General features: G+C 37.4%; 2 protein-coding genes across 3 annotated transcripts; one reads left to right on the plus strand and one right to left on the minus strand.

The window, feature by feature from the left end:
• Nucleotides 1-1,374: 1,374 nt before the first annotated feature.
• Nucleotides 1,375-10,413, minus strand: areg (amphiregulin). Of its 2 annotated transcripts, none has more exons than XM_084413993.1 (6): nt 10,330-10,413; nt 6,585-6,761; nt 4,520-4,736; nt 4,248-4,406; nt 2,401-2,495; nt 1,375-1,900 (listed from the first exon to the last, which is right to left on the minus strand). In XM_084413993.1, exons 1-5 carry the CDS (start codon nt 10,367-10,369, stop codon nt 2,408-2,410), a joined length of 681 nt encoding a protein of 226 aa, XP_084270119.1. In that variant the 5' UTR covers nt 10,370-10,413; the 3' UTR covers nt 1,375-1,900; nt 2,401-2,407. The 2 variants fall into 2 exon arrangements, with proteins under 2 accessions (XP_084270119.1, XP_084270118.1); XM_084413992.1 differs by having other exon boundaries at nt 4,520-4,739.
• Nucleotides 10,414-14,187: 3,774 nt separating this feature from the next.
• ostf1 (osteoclast stimulating factor 1) lies at nt 14,188-21,263 on the plus strand. Its single transcript, XM_084415485.1, has 10 exons — nt 14,188-14,499; nt 15,941-15,987; nt 16,100-16,150; nt 16,252-16,315; nt 16,696-16,749; nt 16,830-16,937; nt 18,852-18,901; nt 19,109-19,187; nt 20,498-20,596; nt 20,691-21,263. The coding sequence occupies exons 1-10, from the start codon at nt 14,466-14,468 to the stop codon at nt 20,747-20,749; spliced, it is 645 nt and encodes a 214-aa protein (XP_084271611.1). The 5' UTR covers nt 14,188-14,465; the 3' UTR covers nt 20,750-21,263.
• Nucleotides 21,264-22,469: the final 1,206 nt, after the last annotated feature.

Raw genomic sequence — 22,469 nt, forward strand, 5'->3', positions numbered from 1 at the left:
TTGTTTTGGGGTTGTACTGTAAACTTGTGACAGACAGGGTTGAGTTTTTGCACTTCATTTATGAATAATTTGAATGTTTATGGTTTCAGTAAAGATTTACTTACCAAAATCATGTGTATGAATCATGAATATTTGATGTAATCAATATTTGAATCTCAGGGATGACCCATATTCCAACATAAGTAGGGCAAAAATATATGAATCAGAGTAAAATGGCATTTCTAATTATGTGAATTACAATTTACAACTAATCATCTGTTAAGTTTTATATCATGAAATATTTTTAAACAATTATAAAGTGCTACTGCTACGTGTTCTAAGACCGGTTTGCTAATGTACACATTAAGTGATGACATTTTTTCTGAATGGTCTCAGAATCGTCCAGTTTTTAAAAATGCTTTAAGCACGTTTTTTCTTGGTTATGTGAACGTTGTCTCAATTTTATCAAACGTTTTGCAAACGTTACGTTTGAATGTTCTCTGAAAAGTCCATCTATAATAATTTCAGAAGAGAATGTTCCATTAACAATGTATAAATAAAGTTTTTGTGCTAACATTTTGATAATGAGAGACCACGTAACGTTGAATGAATGTTCTATTAACGTTACTGGAAGTTTGTCCATAACTGAGAGAACCTTGCCAGAACGTTAGCCAAAGTTCTGAGAACGTTCCCTGTTCGCATGGCAAGACTTTAAAGTGATTACATTTAGTGGTTGCAGCATTAATTCATCGCTCTTCTCCTCCTGGTGTGTGCCTGGATGACTGACTGTTTGAGTGAGTGAATATATCTACACTTGCTCTGCCCAAGGCTAACCTGTTTTGCCTGTACAGCAAAGAGAGCCGAGCGGATCAAACAATCTCACTTCCACAATGATCTGCTTTTATTTTTGTAGGCTACTATATTATCTTCCATTATGTTATGAAACATCAGTTCTCATAAGGATTAAAAATGATTGGGAGAAAGAAATTGCAGGGAGAGGCGTTCGAGACTCCACCTGAGCGGGCTTAAGGATGTCAGCTTTCATCTGTTAATTAACACTTATTGATATAAGAAATTTCTCTTCCCTTTTTTGACATAATGGCCCGGTTTCACAGACAGTGCTCAGATTAAGCCAGGATTAGGCCTTAGTTCAATTAGAGCGTTTAAGTAGCTTGAATAAATGTGCCTTTTTACATTACTGGTGCGCATCTTGAGACAAAGCAATGGCACTGACATATTTTAAGATATTGCTTTCAGTTAAAACAGCTCAAATACGCATTTTAGTCCGGGACTGGACTTAAACCTTGTCTGTGTAACCGGGGGTTTATGTTTTATATAATAACTCACAGAAAGAGAAAAGGAAGGAAAGAAGACTGAAAGAAAGATACACATCTTATGAGAGTGTCCTTTATTTAATATGTGTACATAAATATCGCATATCAAATAAACATTACTTTATTATCAAAATATACACAAATACTAAGGAAATTATATTTGTTAATAAATAGGTAAAAACAATAAGTTACAGTAGGGTTTATTATGTTATTCTAGTTGCGTACCAAATGACGCACTATACACTATGCACTTATACACTATGTGCTTATGCACTATGTACTCAACCAAGTAGTGTATGGATTTTATATGGTTATTTTATCATTCACCATCTGAGTCTTGTTAAAGCTTCGACAGTTGAGTGTCCAACATTCCACACGTCGTTTTTTTGGGGGTTAATTAAGTGCTTCATCCCGGTATTTAAAGTCCACTTGTTCAATTTTTTTTCTTTTTTTTTTAGTGCATACATGCTACTCGCACTGTTTATACTACAAAACGGCATAGTGTACAAGTGTGCGAATTGAGACGCACCTTATGTGCAATATATCTGTAGTGTAATCCACACCAGTGACATCAGTGTGACTTCTACCTGAAACAAAAAAAAATTTCACAGATCAAAACAAATAAAGTGAAATTGGGGTTTGTAGATGTTTTAATGGTATAGCCTACTACATTTGGATAGTTCACCCAAAAATGAAAATTCTGTCATCATTTGCTCGCCCTCAAGTTGTTCCAAACCTGTATGAGTTTCTTTCTTCTGCTGGACGCAAAAGAAGATATTTTGAAGAATGTTGGCGATCAAACAGTTGACGGTAGCCATTGACTTCCACTTTGTTTCCTACTATGGAAGTCAATGGGGTCCATCAACTGTTTGATTGCCAACATTCTGCAAAATATCTTTCTTTGTGTTCAACAGAAGAAAGAAACTCATACAGGTTTGAAACAACTTGAGGGCGAGCAAATTAAATAAAAACCGAATTTTCATTTTTGGGTGAACTATCCCTTTAAGAAGGGACTACAGCCATAACTAGAGACCTGAATATAATAGAGAAACCGTAACATTGTGTCTATTTTACATTTAAAACTTACTTTCTCTTCACACCATAATGTTCTTCTTCTCCAGTTTCTCTCTCTCGTTAGTGGAGCTCAGGAAAGCTGCTTGAAAGCGATGATGTGTTCTATAGCTGGAATATAACAACAAATCAACATTAAATACATTTAGTACACAGTTCTACTTGATGATAGTTGAATGTAGGAATATTTTTATGTTGTTATTTCTTCTTGTATGGTGAATTTACATAAATAAAAAACTCAAATCCGACTGGTCAATCACAGAATCGTTCAGGAACGTAAACTGCACACACTCACACCCCAACGCCCAAACTGTCTTATCTAGGAACTTATTAAAAACATACGTTTGCAAAAATAAACATAACTGCAATTTGCGTTTTTATGTGTAATTTGCTTTATTTTACTCATAAATTGAAAAACCCCATAGTAAAATCTTGAGGGAACCAGGGGCGAATTAGTCTTCTGGGTTTTGACGTCATATTACTCACCCTCATGTCGTTCCAAACCCGTAAGACTTTCGTTCATCTTCAGAACACAAATGACGATCTTTTTGATGAAATCTGAGAGCTTTCTGTCCCTCCATTGACAGCTACACAGCTACCACTTTCAAGCCCCAGAAAGGTATTAATATCATTAAAGTAATCCCTGTGACTCCAGTGGTTTAACCTCAGTTTTATGAAGCGATGCAAGTGGTTTGTTTTTACAAATTAATACCACTTAATTTACCACCTAATTTACAAAATATGAATCTCGTATGTGCGTGCACGCAACAAAGTCTGCTGATGATTGACAGCTACGCTACTTCCACTTTGACACTTCAAAAAGTTCATAAAGAGATCGAAAAACTAATCCGTATGAATTGAGTGGTTTAGTCCAAATTTTCTGAAGAGACTCGATCGCTTTATATGATGAACCGATTTAATTAAGGCTTTTTATCACATATACACATATATATATCTTTATGAACTTTTTGAAGTGTCACAGTGCTAGTTGCGTAGCTGTCAATGGAGGGACAGAAAGCTCTCAGATTTCATCAAAAAGATCTTCATTTGTGTGCTGAAGATGAACGAAAGTCTTACGGGTTTGGAACGACATGAGGGTGAGTAATTAATGACAGAATTTTCACTTTTGGGTGAACTATCCCTTTAATGAGCGCTCTCTTGTTTTATATATAATACATCCTGGCGCCATCTAGCGTCTCAATTGTAATGTAGTGAAAATGACCTCAGAGGACTTCATAACTGTAATATTGTCATGTTGGGGTCCTGATCTTAATAGGAACGACTGGGTCACTGCATTCCTTACATATTGATGCACAGGTTTTCGCGTAAATGCTTGAAATTAATTTAATAGACAAATATAAATAGTGCTTGCTCACATAGCCTATGAATTTCTTCACAAAAATAACATTTTCATTGAAATTATTTTTTAAAAATGGATTAGATGGACTGGACAGTGGAGAAAGAAAAGCATCATAAAGTGTCCAGAATACATAGAAAATATAGAAAAGCCTCCCAAGATACACCACGCAAAGTTGCTTTATGAATATCCAGTATGAGCAAATCTGGAGAAAGTATTAGCTCAAACAGGCTATAAGAGAGATTTGCTTCCCACGTTTTGGTCGCTACAAACTTCCATTTGTGTTATCTCATAGTTTTGATGGCTTAGTATGATTTACAATAATAATGATATAGAATGGGTAGGTGTGTCCAAACTGCTGGTGTATAAATCTGTCACAGTAGGTGCCTATTATATCCCAAGCCTGTTTTGTGAGTGAAAATGAATGAGTGTGTGTGTGTGTGTGTGTGTGTGGGTGGGTGTACTGAATATTTAGCAAGTGTATTCTGTATGTAGTGCGTACTTACTGCACGCAGACCATAACCAGGATAGCTAGACAGCTGATGATTGACAGGACGACAGCCATGATGACGAGCGCGGTGTGGGTCGTTTCAGTGCTGCTCTCGTCCCGGGACGTCTCAAGGAGCTGGATCCCACAGCGTTCTCCGTCATAACCTCTCTTACATCTGAAACAATCATACGTTCAATACTTTACACAAACTGAATCCAACATTTGCCTGATATTCATTATTTGAACCCTCTGAGTGCACGTGTGTGAGATGTTGTGTGTGTCACTCACACACAGACGGGCTCTCTGAGGCCGTGCAGGTACGTGCAGTGGCCGTGGATACAGTAGTCCACGTGAGAGGTCAGGCAGGGGTCAGCGGTGGTGCTGTGGCTCCTCTGACTGGATGTGTGATTCGGCTGTACAGGAGTGATATTTTTATTCTTTTTTCGTCCTTTGTTCTTTTTGCGCCCGGACCGCTTTTGATTCTGCTCGTCTCTACTGACTTCGGCTACTGAAAGACATAAGATAGATGAGAGACTTTGATGTGTGTGAGAACATTTGCTTTCTATACTTTTATTTATTTAATTAAAAGATTTTTCACCAAGTATTAGCACATCTTCAACATTCTGTCACAACATTTGATTGTATTGCGTGCAATTAATTTAAGTTTGTATTATAGAAGTTTACTTTACTCATTTGCAATGGAAATAAATGAATTTATGTAATTTTTTTGCCATTAATGCAGTATTGCTGAAATTGATAAAGGGCTGAGTGTGCAATCTATATTTTCTTTTTTCTTTTCTTTTTTTTTTAGAGTAAAATATGAACTGAGACTTTTAGTGAGATTCACCCAGTAATTGTTATTATAATAAAACTGTGTATGTGTACCTTTGTGGTTCATAGATGATGCATTTAATGTCCTTATTAAAATCCCAAAAGTTCAGGTAGTAATTATAATTAGCTTAATCTAAGATTAATTGACGTCTGTGGGAGATTTTCACAAGTAAATTGACATTTAGGTACAATATGTAACTTTTGGCCCTCTGGCGGTTGAAAACATGGATTGATTTTGCGGAAGAACATTGATTTGGTTGTGTTTCGGCTCTGCGTGACTGTGTGGATGAATATGGTTATCATACTGCTCATAAAACATTCACAGGCTTAAGAGATATAACCAGTTTATATGAAAACAATCTCAAGCTGACTAGCTGAAGACGTTACTGTACCTTTACCCGTTAATAGACACACTACTTCCTTGAAAATAAATTCCAGCACAGCGCTACAACAACCATAATGAAATTAGCCTTCACAATAGATAATGCTTCACAATGAACTCTGTTAGAGAGCTATATGGCCATTTATCTGTTCAATAAAACACCTTACTCACCTGTTGAGTAGGCAGACGCACGCCGGTAAATTAGGGAATGAACTTGCGCTCCCGGGGGCGGTGCAGCGAAAAGAGGAGGCGTGTTCCGGCGCAAACGTTCCCTGGTGCTATTTTGCAGTTTCAGAAAACAATTCCGCCACTGACCAGGAAAAACCTAGTGTAAAGTCAGTGGCGCGTTGCGCATGTTATTCATATGCTATTTTAAGGGCGCATGCTTGGCCATAATCAATGTAGCGTGTGCACAACGCGCATACACTTTGATTCTCTCATCTACACAGAAGCAGCAGTTTTCATTTTTGCAAATCATAGGCTACATTATTACAAGGGAAAATATTCCACACGAGGGAAATTATTGTTGTGTCCATGAAGATGTGAAAAAATAGGCATAAATCTAGCTTACACATTTACCCAAATGATCATACGCCTGTTTAACCAAAGCTAATTTGGGTGTGTTTCTCCCATCCCCATACAATGTCACTTCTCTGTCTTTTACTGCCCAGACGAGAACGTCGGTCTCCTCGGCTGTGAACCGCTCCTGGCATGCGCCTGGCAAATCCGTCGTTATAATAGTAATCCGCCATGGAACAAGCACACCTGCTCTTAAAGGGAATGTGAGATGATGCTGTGATTGGTTTATTTCACGTTACGCCCAAACCACACCTATGAGTAATGTAGCTACTTCAGACCAACCCATTTTAGATTTGCGAGATCCGCCCACAAAGTTACTTGCATTTCGCGTTTGATACTTGCGTTTCAGAACGTTAAAAATAGGGCCCCATGTGTCAAAGTAGCCTGAGCAACTTTTCTCTATTTATGGGTATGAGGAGACACACGGGCGAGTGACGTATGTACTGTAGGCCTACGTATTTTCCCACAAAAACGTAAAAAAATATAAACACTTATAATAATATGAATGAATCAGGGTAAGTCAGCGTACATTTTTTTAACAAAAAAAGTTACATAGTGTACCTTTAAACAAAGATGGATCATTGAACATTCCTGATGGATCCTGATCATCATCATCAGATTCCAAATCTTCACCCACGGCACTCTGAAGCCCCTCCCCTGATGATGACATCACGGTCACATGATCCAGCGCAGATGTGTGAGCGGCTGCTGTTCTTATAGTGAAAACTGCACTGCAAGCTGCACACAAAATGAATCACAGTCTGTTATATCACATTAGAAGTGTAGTAACTTCTTTTTTGTGTGTGTGTGAGGAATGCTGTTTCGGCCCAGTTTGCAAATAATAACAGGATCAAACACTTCATTATATTACAATGACACATTAACCTCAATTAGGGTTTTTAAATTGAGGTTAATCTCCTAATGTTGCGGTTAATGTTGAGTCATCCTGTAAACACCCCATGAATATTGTACTGAGCAAACTAGCTGTGTATGTGTGAGAGAGAGAGAAAATGAGAGTGAAAGACATAAGCGAGTGGAAATGTTGAGGTTATATGAGGTAACATTGCACCTGCTGCAACTACAATACACAATGTCTCCTTTTCTTGTTTGGGCACCTTTTACCTGGTTCTTGTATACATGTACAAAATACATAGTTTAGGAACTAAATATAGCATTCCATTCATGCTAAAATGTACAATATAATAACATGTATGACGTGGGAAAAACTGGTGATCTTCTTGGTGTGAGTTCTTCTACATATTGAGCAGGATGCACTGGGTGTCTGTGTCATGTTAATTTCTACACTGAAAAAAAAAAAGGTGTAAACTAACAACGGAAATTGTTAGTACATATCACAATTAATCACAAAGAAACAGCAAGTAACACAGTGAATTAAATGTGAAGTTTTGAAGTAGAAAGACTGAAATAGTATTTTCTTGTAAAATGGCTAGTTAAAGTGGTTTTAGTTAAAATGGTTTTAGTTAAAGATTAAAAAAAATATTTTTTTTACAGTGTCAGTCAGTTAAAAAAGGGCAAAAATGCAGCAAAGGAAGTTATTTGACGTCAACATCGAAAGGTTGCTATATTGATCTCGGCAAGGATCAAGCAATGGTCCATTACTACTGAAGTCTTCATTTAATGTCAGATTATTCTAGAGAAATAAATGATGAAAACATAAAACTACTAAGCTGTTCGCAACCCCTTCTGTAATGTTTTATTAATTCAAGATACTCAGCCAGAAAAAATGTAGGCTGGAACTCGGATTTATCCATCAGGAACTAATTGGGATCGAGACAAGTGGGCGTTATAATGCAGAATGGAGTCAGACCTGATGTGAACATGGAGGACTACTCCCATCCTGAAACACAGCCAGCATCTGTTGGCTGAAACTAAAGCCATGGTAACGCTGTTGGATAGGTGGGGTAGTTTTGATGAAAAGATTAAGACAGGCATGTTTTTGTTTGGAATAACGTGCAAAAAGATGAGGAACAAGAAGGATCCATTAGATGTCCTCTTAGTAATCTAAGGTGCCATTGTCTGAAAATTGCAGGAGCAAATTCCTCCTGCCCTGGGTGTGTGGCAATAATTGATAATAAATTGATCTAGTCTATCGAACAGTAATTGTATTTTTTGCATGCTACTTTATACTGCACATATTCTGTTCTCCATCACATTAACTATTAGCATATTCCTTTAATATGCAACTATATTAAAGGTAGTGTAGGCAATTTCGGAGAAGCTAGCAACAGCAAGCTAGCTTTGAGAGCATAAGATCCCACCCTCCCTTCAGAGCGTCTCCAAAGCACATGAACACGTCTTTAAAACACATGAACGCACACAGCAGAGTCTGCAAAGCATCATGAGAGACGATGTTAAGCTAACTCGTCTTACACAAAAGCACATAACATTATAATACTAATGAACGTAAACATCTTACAGAGCTCTTAATTGTAGCATCTACCTGCTGTAGATTAATTTCGACATTGATAGTGTTGACATAGAAACGCATAAATCCGAGTCTGAGGACATGACCGTCACGGGTTGCCATCTCGTAATTATGGTTATGACATGACGTGAACGCAGCATGAGCTTATTATTTTGGTTCAGGAGGCGTCTGTCTGTCTGTCTACGAGTGTTTCTCAAGTGGAAGGCTGCATATCTCGGCTGCCACGTCATCAAATGTCGCTGAAGGCCATCTCAGTTTGAAGGATCCTTGAAAGCCAGCCTTCGTTTCGCGTCCTTCATTCGGCCTGTTCCATCGGATGCATCCTTCACTGCCTTAAATCACCCACAATCCTTTGCACACATTCCATTTCACGGAAATAAACTGACGGAAAAGGAGTCGGTACTGAGCTTATCTGAGTTTATAATGAAATATAAGACCAAATTAATGTTTTCCGACATTAAAGCATTGATGTTATCTTTTGTTTTGCTGTAAATTAATCACTAACGCTAAACTGAGAATAATGTAAGCAACTGGGAGACCGCAGTCGGTTGTCATTCACTGTACAATAAAGATTTGTAATAAAGTATTTTTCCAAAATGAAAGGGGCGGGAACATGTGTGAAGTAGCCATGCACTTGCATCATCCGTCATCATCCTCTCATTCTAAGCGTTTATTTGCTGAGGCGGACTCAAGCCTACAAGCCTCAGAATGACTGGACTAGGAAGGACGCAGCGTCACTAGGATTCAGCTTTCCGTTTGAGAAACACCCTACATCTCTGCATAGTCTCATGGAGCGCACTGATGACGTGCGATGTCTGCATGAGCAGGTGTTCAGGGGAACATTCAGACCATTTTTAGACCACTTCTATTATTGATCGCTATCAGGATGTGAAGAGAGTCTCAACCGGTATAACAAAAAGTGTTTAAAAATAAACGTTTTTTACAATTTTAACTTTGTCGTCAAATATTTCGCTTTCTTTCTAATGAACACTTTGATATTTGGTAATTCAATGACATTCAGACATTTTAAAGTGGCGTATGTGCCCTTTTATCACAGGCCTGATCTGCAGTCAAACAAGTCTGCACCGAGAATGTGAGTAAATCTGTACACTCCTACAGACTGGAATCCTACGTTTATTTGTCAAAGAAATTCCTCACCTAGAAACACACACACACACCTATTATTGTGTTGACCTTTTAAACGTTATTTCAGAAAGCTAAATATATATATTTAACACAGCAGTGTGACGCCCTAAATACTCTGTCCTTTGCAATGAACAATAAGCGCTTTGTGACGTTGAACATGACAACAGACATCCGAGATGTAAAATGTGTGGCATTTTGGCATACACCTATATGGGAAAAGCCGGAGCTCACAGCTATTCAGAGGCATGTTACTACAAGCCGAATCAATTTCTCACAGCCCAGCCTGTCTGGAGACATAAACACACTACCTATACTTCACTCAGCTAGCTAGGTTTGGAGGAAGTTTACCATCCTAGAGTCAAGTCAAAGTGAAATCCAAATACAAGTAAGTAAGAAAATAAATAAATGCCAAAAAAATACACTGAGCATGTTGTAGTTTCACACACTTTCTCATGATTTTTCCTTTCGGGAATTTTGCAATCAAAAGGAATAATTTGTAAGCAATCTAAAAATTTACCACAAAGCATAATTAAGACATATATTCACACACACAAACAAAACATAACATTTTATGATTTAGTTCATTTTTAAGGACTGGAGTTTTCAGGACTGGAAAGCACAGTTTAAATTGCTTTTTGTTGTTATAATTTTTCCATTCCCGGGTCAACACTTAGGCTGACGGGTCAAGAATAGGATGGAGAAAACAAAACTCACCGACACAGAGCAGCAGAGAGGAGAGGCGCTGTAGGTTCATGGCAGCTGACAGCTGAGTTCCGTGTTGAGTTTCTGTTTGGCATGTACTTATCGTTCAGGAGGAGCTTTTATAGGGAGGTTTCCCTGCACACAATTCAGAGATAATGTGTGTGTTTGTGTTGGTGCGTGTTTGTAGGCGCCTTTTGTAAGGTAAATGATTGACGAGAGTCCATCTGTGGAATTCATCCAATGGTCATTCATACACGAGTCATTATTTTCCATTCATTTTCCATTTCACGTCACTGATGCTGAATGCTTATGATACTGCACCTCCGCTGTATTATGCTGTTGAGGTTCGAATGGGATATAAAAATACTTCTAAATAAGTAAACATGCGAATGATTCATGTTTATTTTTTTATTTTTATGCTCAAATGTGAACATGCAGTTTTGGGACACAGAGTCACTGGAATTGAATTTGGCCATGGAATATTTGGGATGGAATATGAGATGCATCACGTCTGGAATAAAAAGAATGAAAAGAATGAGACATTTGGGGAAAAATGCAATGAACAGATAGAGAGAGACGCCAAAATACCACCAGTACACATACTTGTTCAGTGGAAGTAACACGGCTCGAAGTGTGTGAACACGGCTTCATGGGTCATTAATTATGATTACTGTTCCTGTAATTTGAGACCCAAAAAATTACGGAGGTACGGTAGCTGTAGGAACGACCCGTTTCTTTGAGATTGCCATTATTAAACGTGTTTGTGCATCTTAAATTCGGTTTCAGCCGCCTGCCGCGCAACATGTCCCTCACATCTGCATGGTAATGAGTTTCTGAAGAGCTCAAAAGGAAGAGAAATACAGCTAATGACCCTGAACCGTTAACACATGCAGAACAAACTTAGCACTAAAGACCTCATTAAATGCTAACCAGAATTTAAATAAGAAGTAAAAGATGTTTTAAGGCACTATTGGATTCATAAAGCGGATGTTTCCCTACACTAAAAGCAATGCATTTACTACTGCACTGGGCTAGTATAGCTATACACTGCCCGGCCCAAATAAAAAAAAATGTTTGGATTTAAATAGGCAAATGCATAAGAGTCTATGATTGGATTAATATATCATGTTATATGTTTGGCAACAATTCTTCTAACCCTAATTGATGGAGTGTGGAGCTTTTCATTTCTTAAAGGTCCCATTGCATGGATTATTTTATTATTTTAGAATGTTTCCTGGGGTGCCCTTATAATGTTAGTATGTTTTCAAAAGTTGTTATAATTTAGAAATAAAAGGCATATTTCCTAGCCTGACTTTAGCCTCTGATTTGAACACTCTGTTTGAAGGGGCGTGTCTGCTGTGAGACTTCAGTGTAAACACCCACTGCTGTGATTGGCTGTAAGACTTCAGTGTAAACGCCCACTGCTGTGATTGGCTGACATGCTTGCATATGAAATATCTAGCATTACATGTGGAACTCTCTCGAAAACTTTTACTATTACAGCTATTATACGTTTTTACTATTACAGCTATCAAGATTAACGAATCGTGAGAAGTTTTTAAAGTATTTAGATCTATTCCCATCACATAAAAGGTTGCAGTGATGAGCATTGAGCAGATGACAGCCTGTTGATTGCGTGAATTAAGATCTTATCATTGCAACACAGTTTCTGCACGCTCACTAATGATTTCACCAGTGTAAACATGAGGTAAGTACAGTAAGAGCTTCGTTGTGCAGCGTAACAGCATCATTGATTTCATAACGAGTTTTGGCAAGAGTCCAGATAAACTCGCGCTGTGTGATTGACAGCTTGGGCGATTGAAAAGGGATCGTTCTTTGATTGCTTTCTGTATATATTAATCACAGTTTAAGTAAGATTATTTTTATCCTACTAAGAGAAACGACGTGAAGTTGTTTGTTTAGTCACTGGCTTTATTTACTGATGCATGCAGTATTGAACGACTTTGAGAGAAAGATTATCTGTCTGAACTTGAACAATTACACATCAGAAATTCACACAACCCACTGGTTCTTCAGAGGCTCAGATGAAGGAACTAAAAAAATACTTTTGTGTTCATTTGTACATCCAAACACTGAGCAACTGCCATGCTTCGCTCGTTTGCAAGCCATGATGTCTCTCGAGGAAAAAACAATATCGTGCTCGCGCAGCTCATTTTCTCATGGGTGGACAAATAAGAGAAAGGGGAGGTAACCTTTCCCCTTATGACGACATAAGGGGAAGATTTCTAGATTCGCCCGTCTGAGCTTTCATTTTCTCAAAAATACCCAGGGCTTGGTTTTCACCCATCAAAACATCTAGCCACTGGGGGACCATAGGCAGGCTAAGGAAACTCATATTAAGGTTAAAAAAGCTCATAAAGTGAAATTTTCATGTAATGGGACCTTTAAACAAGCATATAGGAAGACACATCATGGCCATATTCCAGGATGACAATGTAAAGATTCATCAGGTTCACATTGTGAAAGAATGGTTGTGAGGGAGCATGAAGAATAATTTTCACACATGAATCGGCTCCTCTGAGTCCAGAGCTTAAATTCATTGGAAGTCTTTGGGATGTGCTGGAGGAGACTTTACAGAGTGCTGGACTCTTGCATCGTCAAAACAAGATCTTGAGCAAAAACTGATGCACCTCTTGATGGAAATAAATGTTGTGATGTTATTTTCATCAATTGAGGTGCATCAATTTTTTAAATGAACATGTTATGTGTTCATGAAATATGTGTACAAATTCACAAAGGTATAAAGGTAAGTTTGCATTCTGATCATTTTGAAGACGGCTTAAAATTCCATGTACTGATAGCTGATCGTAAGTGTTCAATGATAACATCAAACATCTGTTTTTGGCTCAAAATATAAAACACTACTATGGGTAATGGATGTAATGCTATCATTTTTAAAACAGAAATGAGTAACAGCAGGAGACATAATACACATACTATTTTGAGGCACCTCCTTAAAACTTGCCTGCAATGTAAACCAACTTGTTGGTGCAGCCCACTGTTATGTGTATCCACAAATATGACACAAAAGTCTAGAGGATTGGAGCATAGAGGCCATTGCACTGGTATAAATGTACTGCAAAAAAACAATAAAAATAAAAGAATAACATGTATTTATATTATTTACTTGTGTTTACGTGTGTGTCTGTGCAAATTGTTTTGCAGAGCCTTTTTCCATGTACACAAATATGAATGTTTTTCAGCTATTGTTAAGCATATAAGGGTAAGATGACATGCATCATCATCCTGCACATGCTAAAATTATATCTAAATATGGGGGGGGGGGGGGGGGCATCTTCCCCCATCTTATACCGTGTTTTGACCACTATTGAGCAATGTTGTCTCAAAAGTTTTGTTAAATCCATCTTTTTACTTGGCAATATTGTTGTTTTATTGTCTATACTCATGTTAATGTTTATTGTGCAAGTGATTAATGTTTGTTAATTTTATTAATAAAGTCTTATAAAGTGTAACTAATGTTTTAGGTTAATCCCCAAATATAAGACTTTCATCATCAAACCCCATTCAGTCATTTCTATAAAAATCATTACGCAACTAAAGCCACCGGAATAGACATGTTGTTGGTGACAACAAAACAGTTTTCCCGTATTGCGACAACAGAAAATGAAACAATTATTTCCTTATGTTTGCAGTTTTGTGAGTATTTTTTGTCATGGACAACAAAAATCATTATTGAAATGATAAATATTATAATAGGTCTAAGCTGTTGGAATATCTATCACTGTGCCAAATGGTTTGAGGCAAATACATTTATATCCAAATTTGAGATAATTTTAGATGCATTTTATTTCCTGAATCCATAAAAGTAACATGTTTTGGTCAAGCAACATGGCATTTCGTTGGAAACTATGGTTACGATAGTAGTACACTCATTAGGTCATAGATCAGATCAGTGGGCAGTAGCATACAGAATTTCAGACTGTTGACAGCGCGCATGCGCAGAGCAACTTTTCCGCATTGGGCTCCTTCACGCTTCCTCATTGACAGCGCCTAAAGGAAGAAAGCAGCGTTCCCCTGTTTCATTTGCAGTTTTATATCGCTTTCACGTACTATTGACATCTTAAATAACTCGGAAGACTTCTTTAAAAGTCTTGGAAAGTTCCGAAATGTCAAAGCCTCCCCCCAAACCAGCTAAACCAGGTAAGAGGTGCGCGTGGAGGAAAACGCCTCGGCAAACCTACTAACGTTTCATCAAATATTCACGTCGTTTTGCGTTGTTTCGTTGTTTGATAGCTATACAAACACTCGGATATTCGATGTCATACAATGAAATCTATATAAGAGCATGCAATTCTATGTGTTAGTGAACTTTTTCCTGCGGGTGGAGTTTGGCGTTTCTCCAGCAAGGCAACTCTTTTTTTTTTGCGCTTTTAGGCTTTTCAAACGATTGTTAACATGCGTAAAACCACCAGCACATCTTCGTTGTTCAATGAACAAGTCATAAAGAGTGAAACGACTTTCCACAGATGGCAGGATTGGGTTTGGAAAGAGAAAATCACTCACGCCAGCCATTATCTGTGTTTCAAAACCTAGTGATCCGATTATCAAGAAAGCGCATTTGGTCAGCTTAGACGCACGCTGCATTTTTGTGCGTAATCGGTGCTTTCTGAGTCGGCTGAGCAAAAAAATGATGCCCAAAATGCTTTCTAGATAGTTTGCTCAACTGTTTGAGTCACTGCCATTGACTTCCAGTGACCAGTTACTTCCCTAAATGAAAGAGCAGCTTCTCTGTGCTTAGTGTGCAAAATAACACTACATTTGGACTGCTGATGGTTGTGCATTCTGTCAGTTAGAGATATGTGCTGTGGGAAGAGGGGAAAACTAATATTGTTAGTCTTATATATTGTTAACAAAATCTTCAGACTACAAAACTTAAATACAAGGTGCATTATTATTAATAATGCAGTTATTTTATGGAAAATCATTTGAATGGTCTAAGTAGCCAAATTAATTTTTCTTTAATTTGAAAACTGAATATTTAGATGCTTATTGGTCTCTAGCTGTACAGTAGTTTACTCCGTATGTGGGTCTGCGACGTCCACCATGCAAATTTTACCATTTGCGTAGGATGGGATATTTAACATATAATGTTTAGAAGTGGCCAAGGCTGCCAGAGTGTTTCCATTTCCGAGCCTGATCTGTAGGGAGTTTGGGAGGAACCGGTTGGATCCCACAACTTTTGGTTGTTACAGGCCGAATGGAAATACCTCTGCAGCAAGGAAATGTCCTTTGTTGGGCTTATAATGGTTTGTTTATTTATATATTTTGGCCTCAGGGCTTGGGTTCCTCTGGCTAGGAGGGATACACACATTTCTGTGTCATGTGGTTTGCCCTGCATTTGAGCTACGTTTAGTTTTGAATCCGGATACTGATACCTGGCTGTAGATGTGATGGTGTTTTGCATATGGATGGGCTGATAGGTGAAGATAGGGATTTAACAGGTGAAGACTGTTTTACCTGTAAACAGGTGGACCTAAAATGTGTATAAAATGCTTCAGTGTACCATTATCAGATTTCCTGTATATTATCATTTGAGATATAGAATGAACATCTATGTGTATGTTATGTGTGTTTTAAACAGGTCAGGTCAAGGTGTTCAGGGCTTTATTCACCTTTGACCCAAGGACGGTGAGTTTTATTCTTTCAACCTTAATTTGAGCCATTTCCCTTTTATTTGGGTTTTTGGATTGTTTTAGCTAGACTGGATTAAGCTCATCATGTATATTTTCCTCTTTTTCAGCCAGATGAACTGTACTTTGAGGAAGGAGACATTCTGTACATCTCAGATACCGTACGTTAATGATGGAAGTACTGATACTTCCTCCTGTTATTATGCAGAACAGATATTCATGACTTCCATGATTTTCTAGTGATTTCTGGGTTTATTTTCAGAGTGACAGTAACTGGTGGAAAGGGACATGCAGGGGAAGGACTGGTCTTATTCCCAGTAATTACGGTAAGGAAAGCAAGTGGCAAACTAAAACCTACCATCAATCCTTTACTAGTACATCTGAAAGATTTTTTATCTTTTGTTAGACAAAATGTGTTTAATATGTGATGTTTACAGACTTTTATGATGTCGGGAAAGTTTTATTAGAGATAATCAGTGGTGCAACTGTAACTATTGTGTACATACTTGGGGTTAGGGATTGGAACGAATCCCAGCCTTAAGTATCAAATCTTTTCATGTGTTTTTATTATTTATAAGTGAACAGACTTTTGCCTGGCAGAAAATAAAATGGGTGAAAATATGATGTAGTCTCAAGGCATTGCCATTGGTATGCATGCATCTTTCAGAGTATCATTCTTGTGTTGACGGGATTTGTCTTTTCTCAGTGGCTGAACAAGCAGAGTCCATAGACAACCCCATGCATGAAGCAGCCAAGCGAGGTACTCAAAATACATATATCTAGCATTTTGTTTGTTTGCTAACATGGTGAAACAATCAAATGTTTTGTGTGTGAATGCAGGTAATCTGAGCTGGCTCAGAGAGTGTTTGGATAATAAGGTTGGCATCAACGGACTGGACAAAGCTGGGAACACTGCTCTCTACTGGGCCTGTCACGGAGGGCATAAAGGTAAAAGATGCACACATTGGTAAAAACATATGCTTTGGCTATTTTCAAATGCTAATATCTGAGGCGCAGCAGTAGCTAGGGCTGCTCGATTATGGAAAAAATCATAATCACGATTATTTTGGTCAGTATTGAAATCACGATTTCACATGACTTAGGGAACGTGTTGCATTTATTAGAAAAGACACCTTTCAACAATTCTTAAAAAATCGAAATTTGAACATTTATTGTACTTTTTGAACTATTAAAATAAATAATATAACAGATAATACTTCAAAAAGTATTTTAATTTTCCCGCAGGTCTACCACTTATATTGCGGTAAATTCCCCCGCATACATTGCAAGTACAATTGCTACTTTAGCAAGTACATTGCATGAGTAGGCTAGCCTAAATTAATCCACACACACACAGATTATAAAATCAAATCAATCATTTTAAAACTTTCTCCAAGATGCAATTTCACTTCTCTCTCTCTCTCTCTCTCGGTCTCTCAAAATGGGTTGGACAAGGCAAGCGTCGAAACTACACTCTCGCGTTTAGGAGTCGGGACATGACGGAATTGTCACTTGCACAATCGGGCCAGCATTGCATCGTAACTAAAGTCGATTATTTTCACTTCTTTAAGTCTTATCAGTTAAACATTCAAGCTGAGAGAGTTTATGGCTTCGGGAGGGGCCGATGTGTGCGTGCGCGTGTCATTCAGAACACAAGACTCCAGTAGTATATATGTTCCTGCAAAAACATGGCAAAATAATCGTTTTTACTCGATTGTACTATTTTGGCGATCGTTGGGAGCCGAAATCGAAATCGAAATTCAATTAATTGCACAGCCCTAGCAGTAGCGCCATGGCTCCAGACTGCAACCAAACCTGCCGGTGCAACTAAATTGTGTTAGAGGTCGCACTGGTGCCACCACCATGTTGCCCAACTGAAAAGAGCTGCCTTTTATGTTGAAAATGAGAAAGAGCAAATGAAACGAAACGAAACTGCGCTACTCGTTTGAGGTGCGCGGACTGTTTATCAGCTCGGAGCAATGATAACGCAGCGCGAGTTCAGAACAGGTATTCGTGCGCCAATCTTGATCACATGACACTGTTACTACTGCTAAAAATTAACCACATCGCTGCCAGATTTAGTGGGAAGCATTCAAATTCAGCACATAATTCTCTGTTAAAAACCTCAGGTATCATATCAAACAGCGCTGATGTGGAAACCAAAAGAAAAATTGTGCCAGGAATGAACGTTATAGAAGGCTTTTCAATCAACAAATCACCAACATTTGCCATTGATTTAATGTAGCAACACTAACTGAAACCGTGGTATTGTGGCAGAAATAGACAAATGTTTTTATACATTATTCATCTCAGGATACGTACTACCTTTTTATTTGTAAAGAATTAATCATTCTAGGATGATTGGGTTGATTTTGTTGAGGAGTGAATCTGCATAAGAAATAATAGTGAAATTCAAGCACTTTTCAAGGGCTTCACACTTTGTCCAGCGCTTCAAAGCTCTAAATATTATACATTTTTAATGTGATGATTTGTAAAACTAAAAGTTTAAAGTTTTAGGAAAACTAAAACTTTGTGGCAAACAAACACTTATCAAAAAAAAAAAAGAAAAGAAAATAAAGACATGAAATTACCACTCTAACCAGTAGATGGTGTAAAATAGTTAAATTATCCCTTTAAAAATGTGTTTTTTGCATGTTACTGTTGTTAATAAATGTTGCTACTGCTCTCAAATGTTAGTCTGGAGCCCTGAGCGCACAAGTTTACCCCAAATATGAATAACATTTAGTCTAATAATGACACATAAAAGCACCATAAATACATTATGCAAACATAATGTTATGCAACATTATGCATACGTTATGGAAACAAATTAGTAAAATTAATAAAAACGTTTGTTCTTAGATGTGGTGGAGATTCTGCTGAGTCAGCCGAACTGTGAGCTCAATCAGCAGGTACGTCTAATGTTGGTTAAAATGTTTCTGGCAAATCACTGTTCTTGAGATCAAAGTCGTTTCATTGGAATTTGTACATACGCACAATGAGATCAGCTTACAAAGGTGTGTATGCAAAATATTTTTTTTGGAAATGGAACCAATGCTGAAAGTTCTTTATTTTTGACTCAATATGTAATTTAAATGGCATGTTAATTTCCACAACAGAATAAACTGGGAGACACGGCTCTACACGCAGCTGCCTGGAAGGGTTATTCAGATATAGTTGAGATGTTGCTCAATAAAAGTAAGTAAATACGATTTTCCTCATAAACGCATTCGTTTTCTTACACACATTTTTGTGATGCAAGTGTATAATAAAAAGGTTGGTAAACGTATTCATATGTGAAGTCGTACTACAAGTGACCTAGTTTTGTTGCAACACATGTTTGTAATATATCAAGTACCAAGTTGTGATGTGTTTTTGCTCACCCTAAAAAAGTGACAATTTTAACATGCTATGTAAAAATAGCTGTGGGTTATTTTGAGCTAAACCTTCATACACACTGGGGAAAAGGGCATTATACCACCGCTTTAAATCTGGCAATTTTACATTTCAGCTAATTGTTTTGATTCCCTTGTCACCCCTGTCCTTTTTAAAAGTGTCTTAGATGTGTAAAATCTTTGATTTGTAAGCGTGAATGAGTGTCCTGCTACATGGAGACGGGACACACATTTTGGGGTTGCTTTTTATTTTACAGTACTTGTACTTACATGTACTTACACTAAACTTACCTAAGAAAGTACTGGGTAATATAAGGTAACAGTAAGGGTTAAGGTTAGGTTTGGGGATAGGTTCAGGGTTTCTACCTAGTTATTACGTGTGTGTGTGTGTGTGTGTGTGTGTGTGTGTGTGTGTGTGTGTGTGTGTGTGTGTGTGTGTGTATAAAATAAAGCGCTACCCATTTTGGACCATATTTTTGTAAGGCTGGCAGTAGTGCATGACACAACGAAAATTTCAATAAGCAAATATAGGTTGACAACACTGCAGAGTCAAGCCACAACACAATGGAAACACAGCAACATACCACGGAAATGATCTCGTTCTTTTCTTGGCCGCTATAGAGATTGCGTCAAAGCTGTTACTTGAGGTAATGGTCTGACGAAATCCAAATTTTGGACTTTTTATTTTATTTTTTACTGTAGTACCAAACTTTTTTTTATAACACCCTTCAACTGCATTTATTGGTTTTGAAATTATTTATATAGCGATGTGAATTTAAAGTGTTATTTAAAAAGATTGGTGCACTAAAAGCTTTTTAATTTTGTTAGACCATTATTACCTATAGCACAAATTTTAGCTTAAAAGCTTCGTTTACGTGCCCGGGAATTGGCAATAATATGCGCAAAGTAAAAAAGCATTGGTATGGTAAAAATGGTAACAAATTTGGATTTCTTTAGTCCATTGCAACTAGTTTGAAGCCTGCATGGTAACTTTAACACGCGCTCTATGGTGGCTGAGTAACGGCACGGTGAAATGGGCTGATTGGTTGTGATCTGCAGCTGCATGTTCAATATTGTTTCATTGTTTATATTGCGTCTGTGTTCATATTGTAGATGCCGGGACAGATGTCCTCAACAACGAGAAAAAGACAGCTCTGGAAATGGCCACCAATGCACAATGTGCCTCTCTGCTGAAGAGGAAACTGGGAGGAGGTGAGTCAGAAGGCGTCTCCTTTCAGTTACCTCCTAAAGATATCACTTCCTGTGAGAACGATTCACACAACTGTCTTGTCTGTTGGATTTACAGTGATTCTGCGCACCCACAGCAATGCAGAGGAGTATCTCGATGATGAAGACTCCGACTGAGAGAAGAGCAGCACTAATGAAGTCCATTCATTCCTACATTCATTCCAGCACAAACCATCACATGTATATAGTTCAGATATCTGTGCGAGAAACATTACTTACAAAAGTTGGGAGGATATGAAAGCTGGTTGCTGTTGTCTGATTGTCTAAACTTTTCTTCTTAATTCCGGTTCATTGTTAAAAGTATTGCAGTACTTACATGTTTAGGATGGACACAGTGAACATTTGTTCTTCTACTTGCTGCTCCTCTCTTAACTGTATTTATTCCGTAGAACTGTCTTTATGATTTTAAAGTGCCTTCTTTAACAGGGAAATCGCCCAGAACATCTCAAAGCCCTGGGTCTTTTTATTCCAATAGTTTTATGCACGTGTGCGCCCCTGAGGATTTTACCTTTTTAATTGTGTTTGTGTGTATGTGTATCGAGATGTTCTTTGATGATAGAGTGGCATGTAAATCTAAACATTACAACTATGCAAATAAATCAGTGGCATTTGCTTGATATGCAATACTCAAGCTTGAAGCTTGAATGCATAGTTATTTGAAGGTGTCCTCTTTTGATCTTGTGTGCAAAGGTAGTTGGCTTTTTTTCAATATCAATTTTTTTTTTTTTTATACAAGTTTAGATGCTGTCATTTCAAAGTATTTCACCACTTTTAATATAAAAAATGATATAGCCTTGGTCTATAAAGGCATACTAGGGAAGAATACATTTTTCAATCTTACTCTCCAAATTGCATGATGAAACTTGAGGATGTTGAATGAAAAATTATGATTCATCAAAATTACAGATCTTTCTATATTTTCAACACGTTATAGGCATATTAAGACGTTAGTTCAAATACCTTAAAAACAAGTGTGTTTTCGCTGTGGTTCCTTTTACTAAAATAATAAAGCGTTTTTATGAACGTTTGTATTTGAGAGCAACAGTGCGATTCATGCCAAAGAAATAGGTATTACAATCGCTCTTACTTAATTTATCCAGCTTAACTAGTTAAAGCCCATCTTAATTCAATGTTATTAATCAATTTGCTGACATTTTTTAAAGAAGAAATTGATATAATTTGTCGTGAAAAGACTCACCTCAGATACTCGCGCCATTTGCTGTCGCATGCTCACGCTGCTGGAGACAAAGCTTGCGCATTAAAAAATGAATTAGCAATTTACTTAAATAAAATTATTAGTAAGTGTTGAAAATAGCCTAACTATAAAATTCAACTTTCCAAATCTCACCGAAAATTTTAAATCTTCGGATATGTATGAAACTAGACAATCGATTTGAACTTATGCTTGCTTGAATTTCTTTACAAACCTATTTTTTTTAATGGAGGAGTTGGTGTAGACCTGGAGTTGGTACTATTGGCACTATTGCAAGATAATAGTAAAGAATGTAGGCGTCTCCAGTCTTTTGAATGGTTTTGTGATTTTGGATTCAGAGAATGGGTTCAATCTGAAGTTTTAGTTTCTCAACTAACAGCTAATCGAGGTCATTGACCCTGCTGACCTGAAAACAAATTCAACATAACTGTTCAGTTATGCCTAGTCTTGTTACAATTTACAAATTCAACAGGTTAGTTCTGAAATAATTTGCTTGTTCTGCCAATCTCAACTGCTGAAAGTGCATTTTAGATGATGATACTAAGCGATACACTAATGACACAATGTCAAATCAATAGTTTTAGTGTGTGATGTATTCAGGAATTTTTATATTAATTATAACCA

Source organism: Rutilus rutilus (assembly GCF_951802725.1).
Source record: "Rutilus rutilus genome assembly, chromosome: 7".
Lineage (NCBI taxonomy): Eukaryota > Metazoa > Chordata > Actinopteri > Cypriniformes > Leuciscidae > Rutilus > Rutilus rutilus.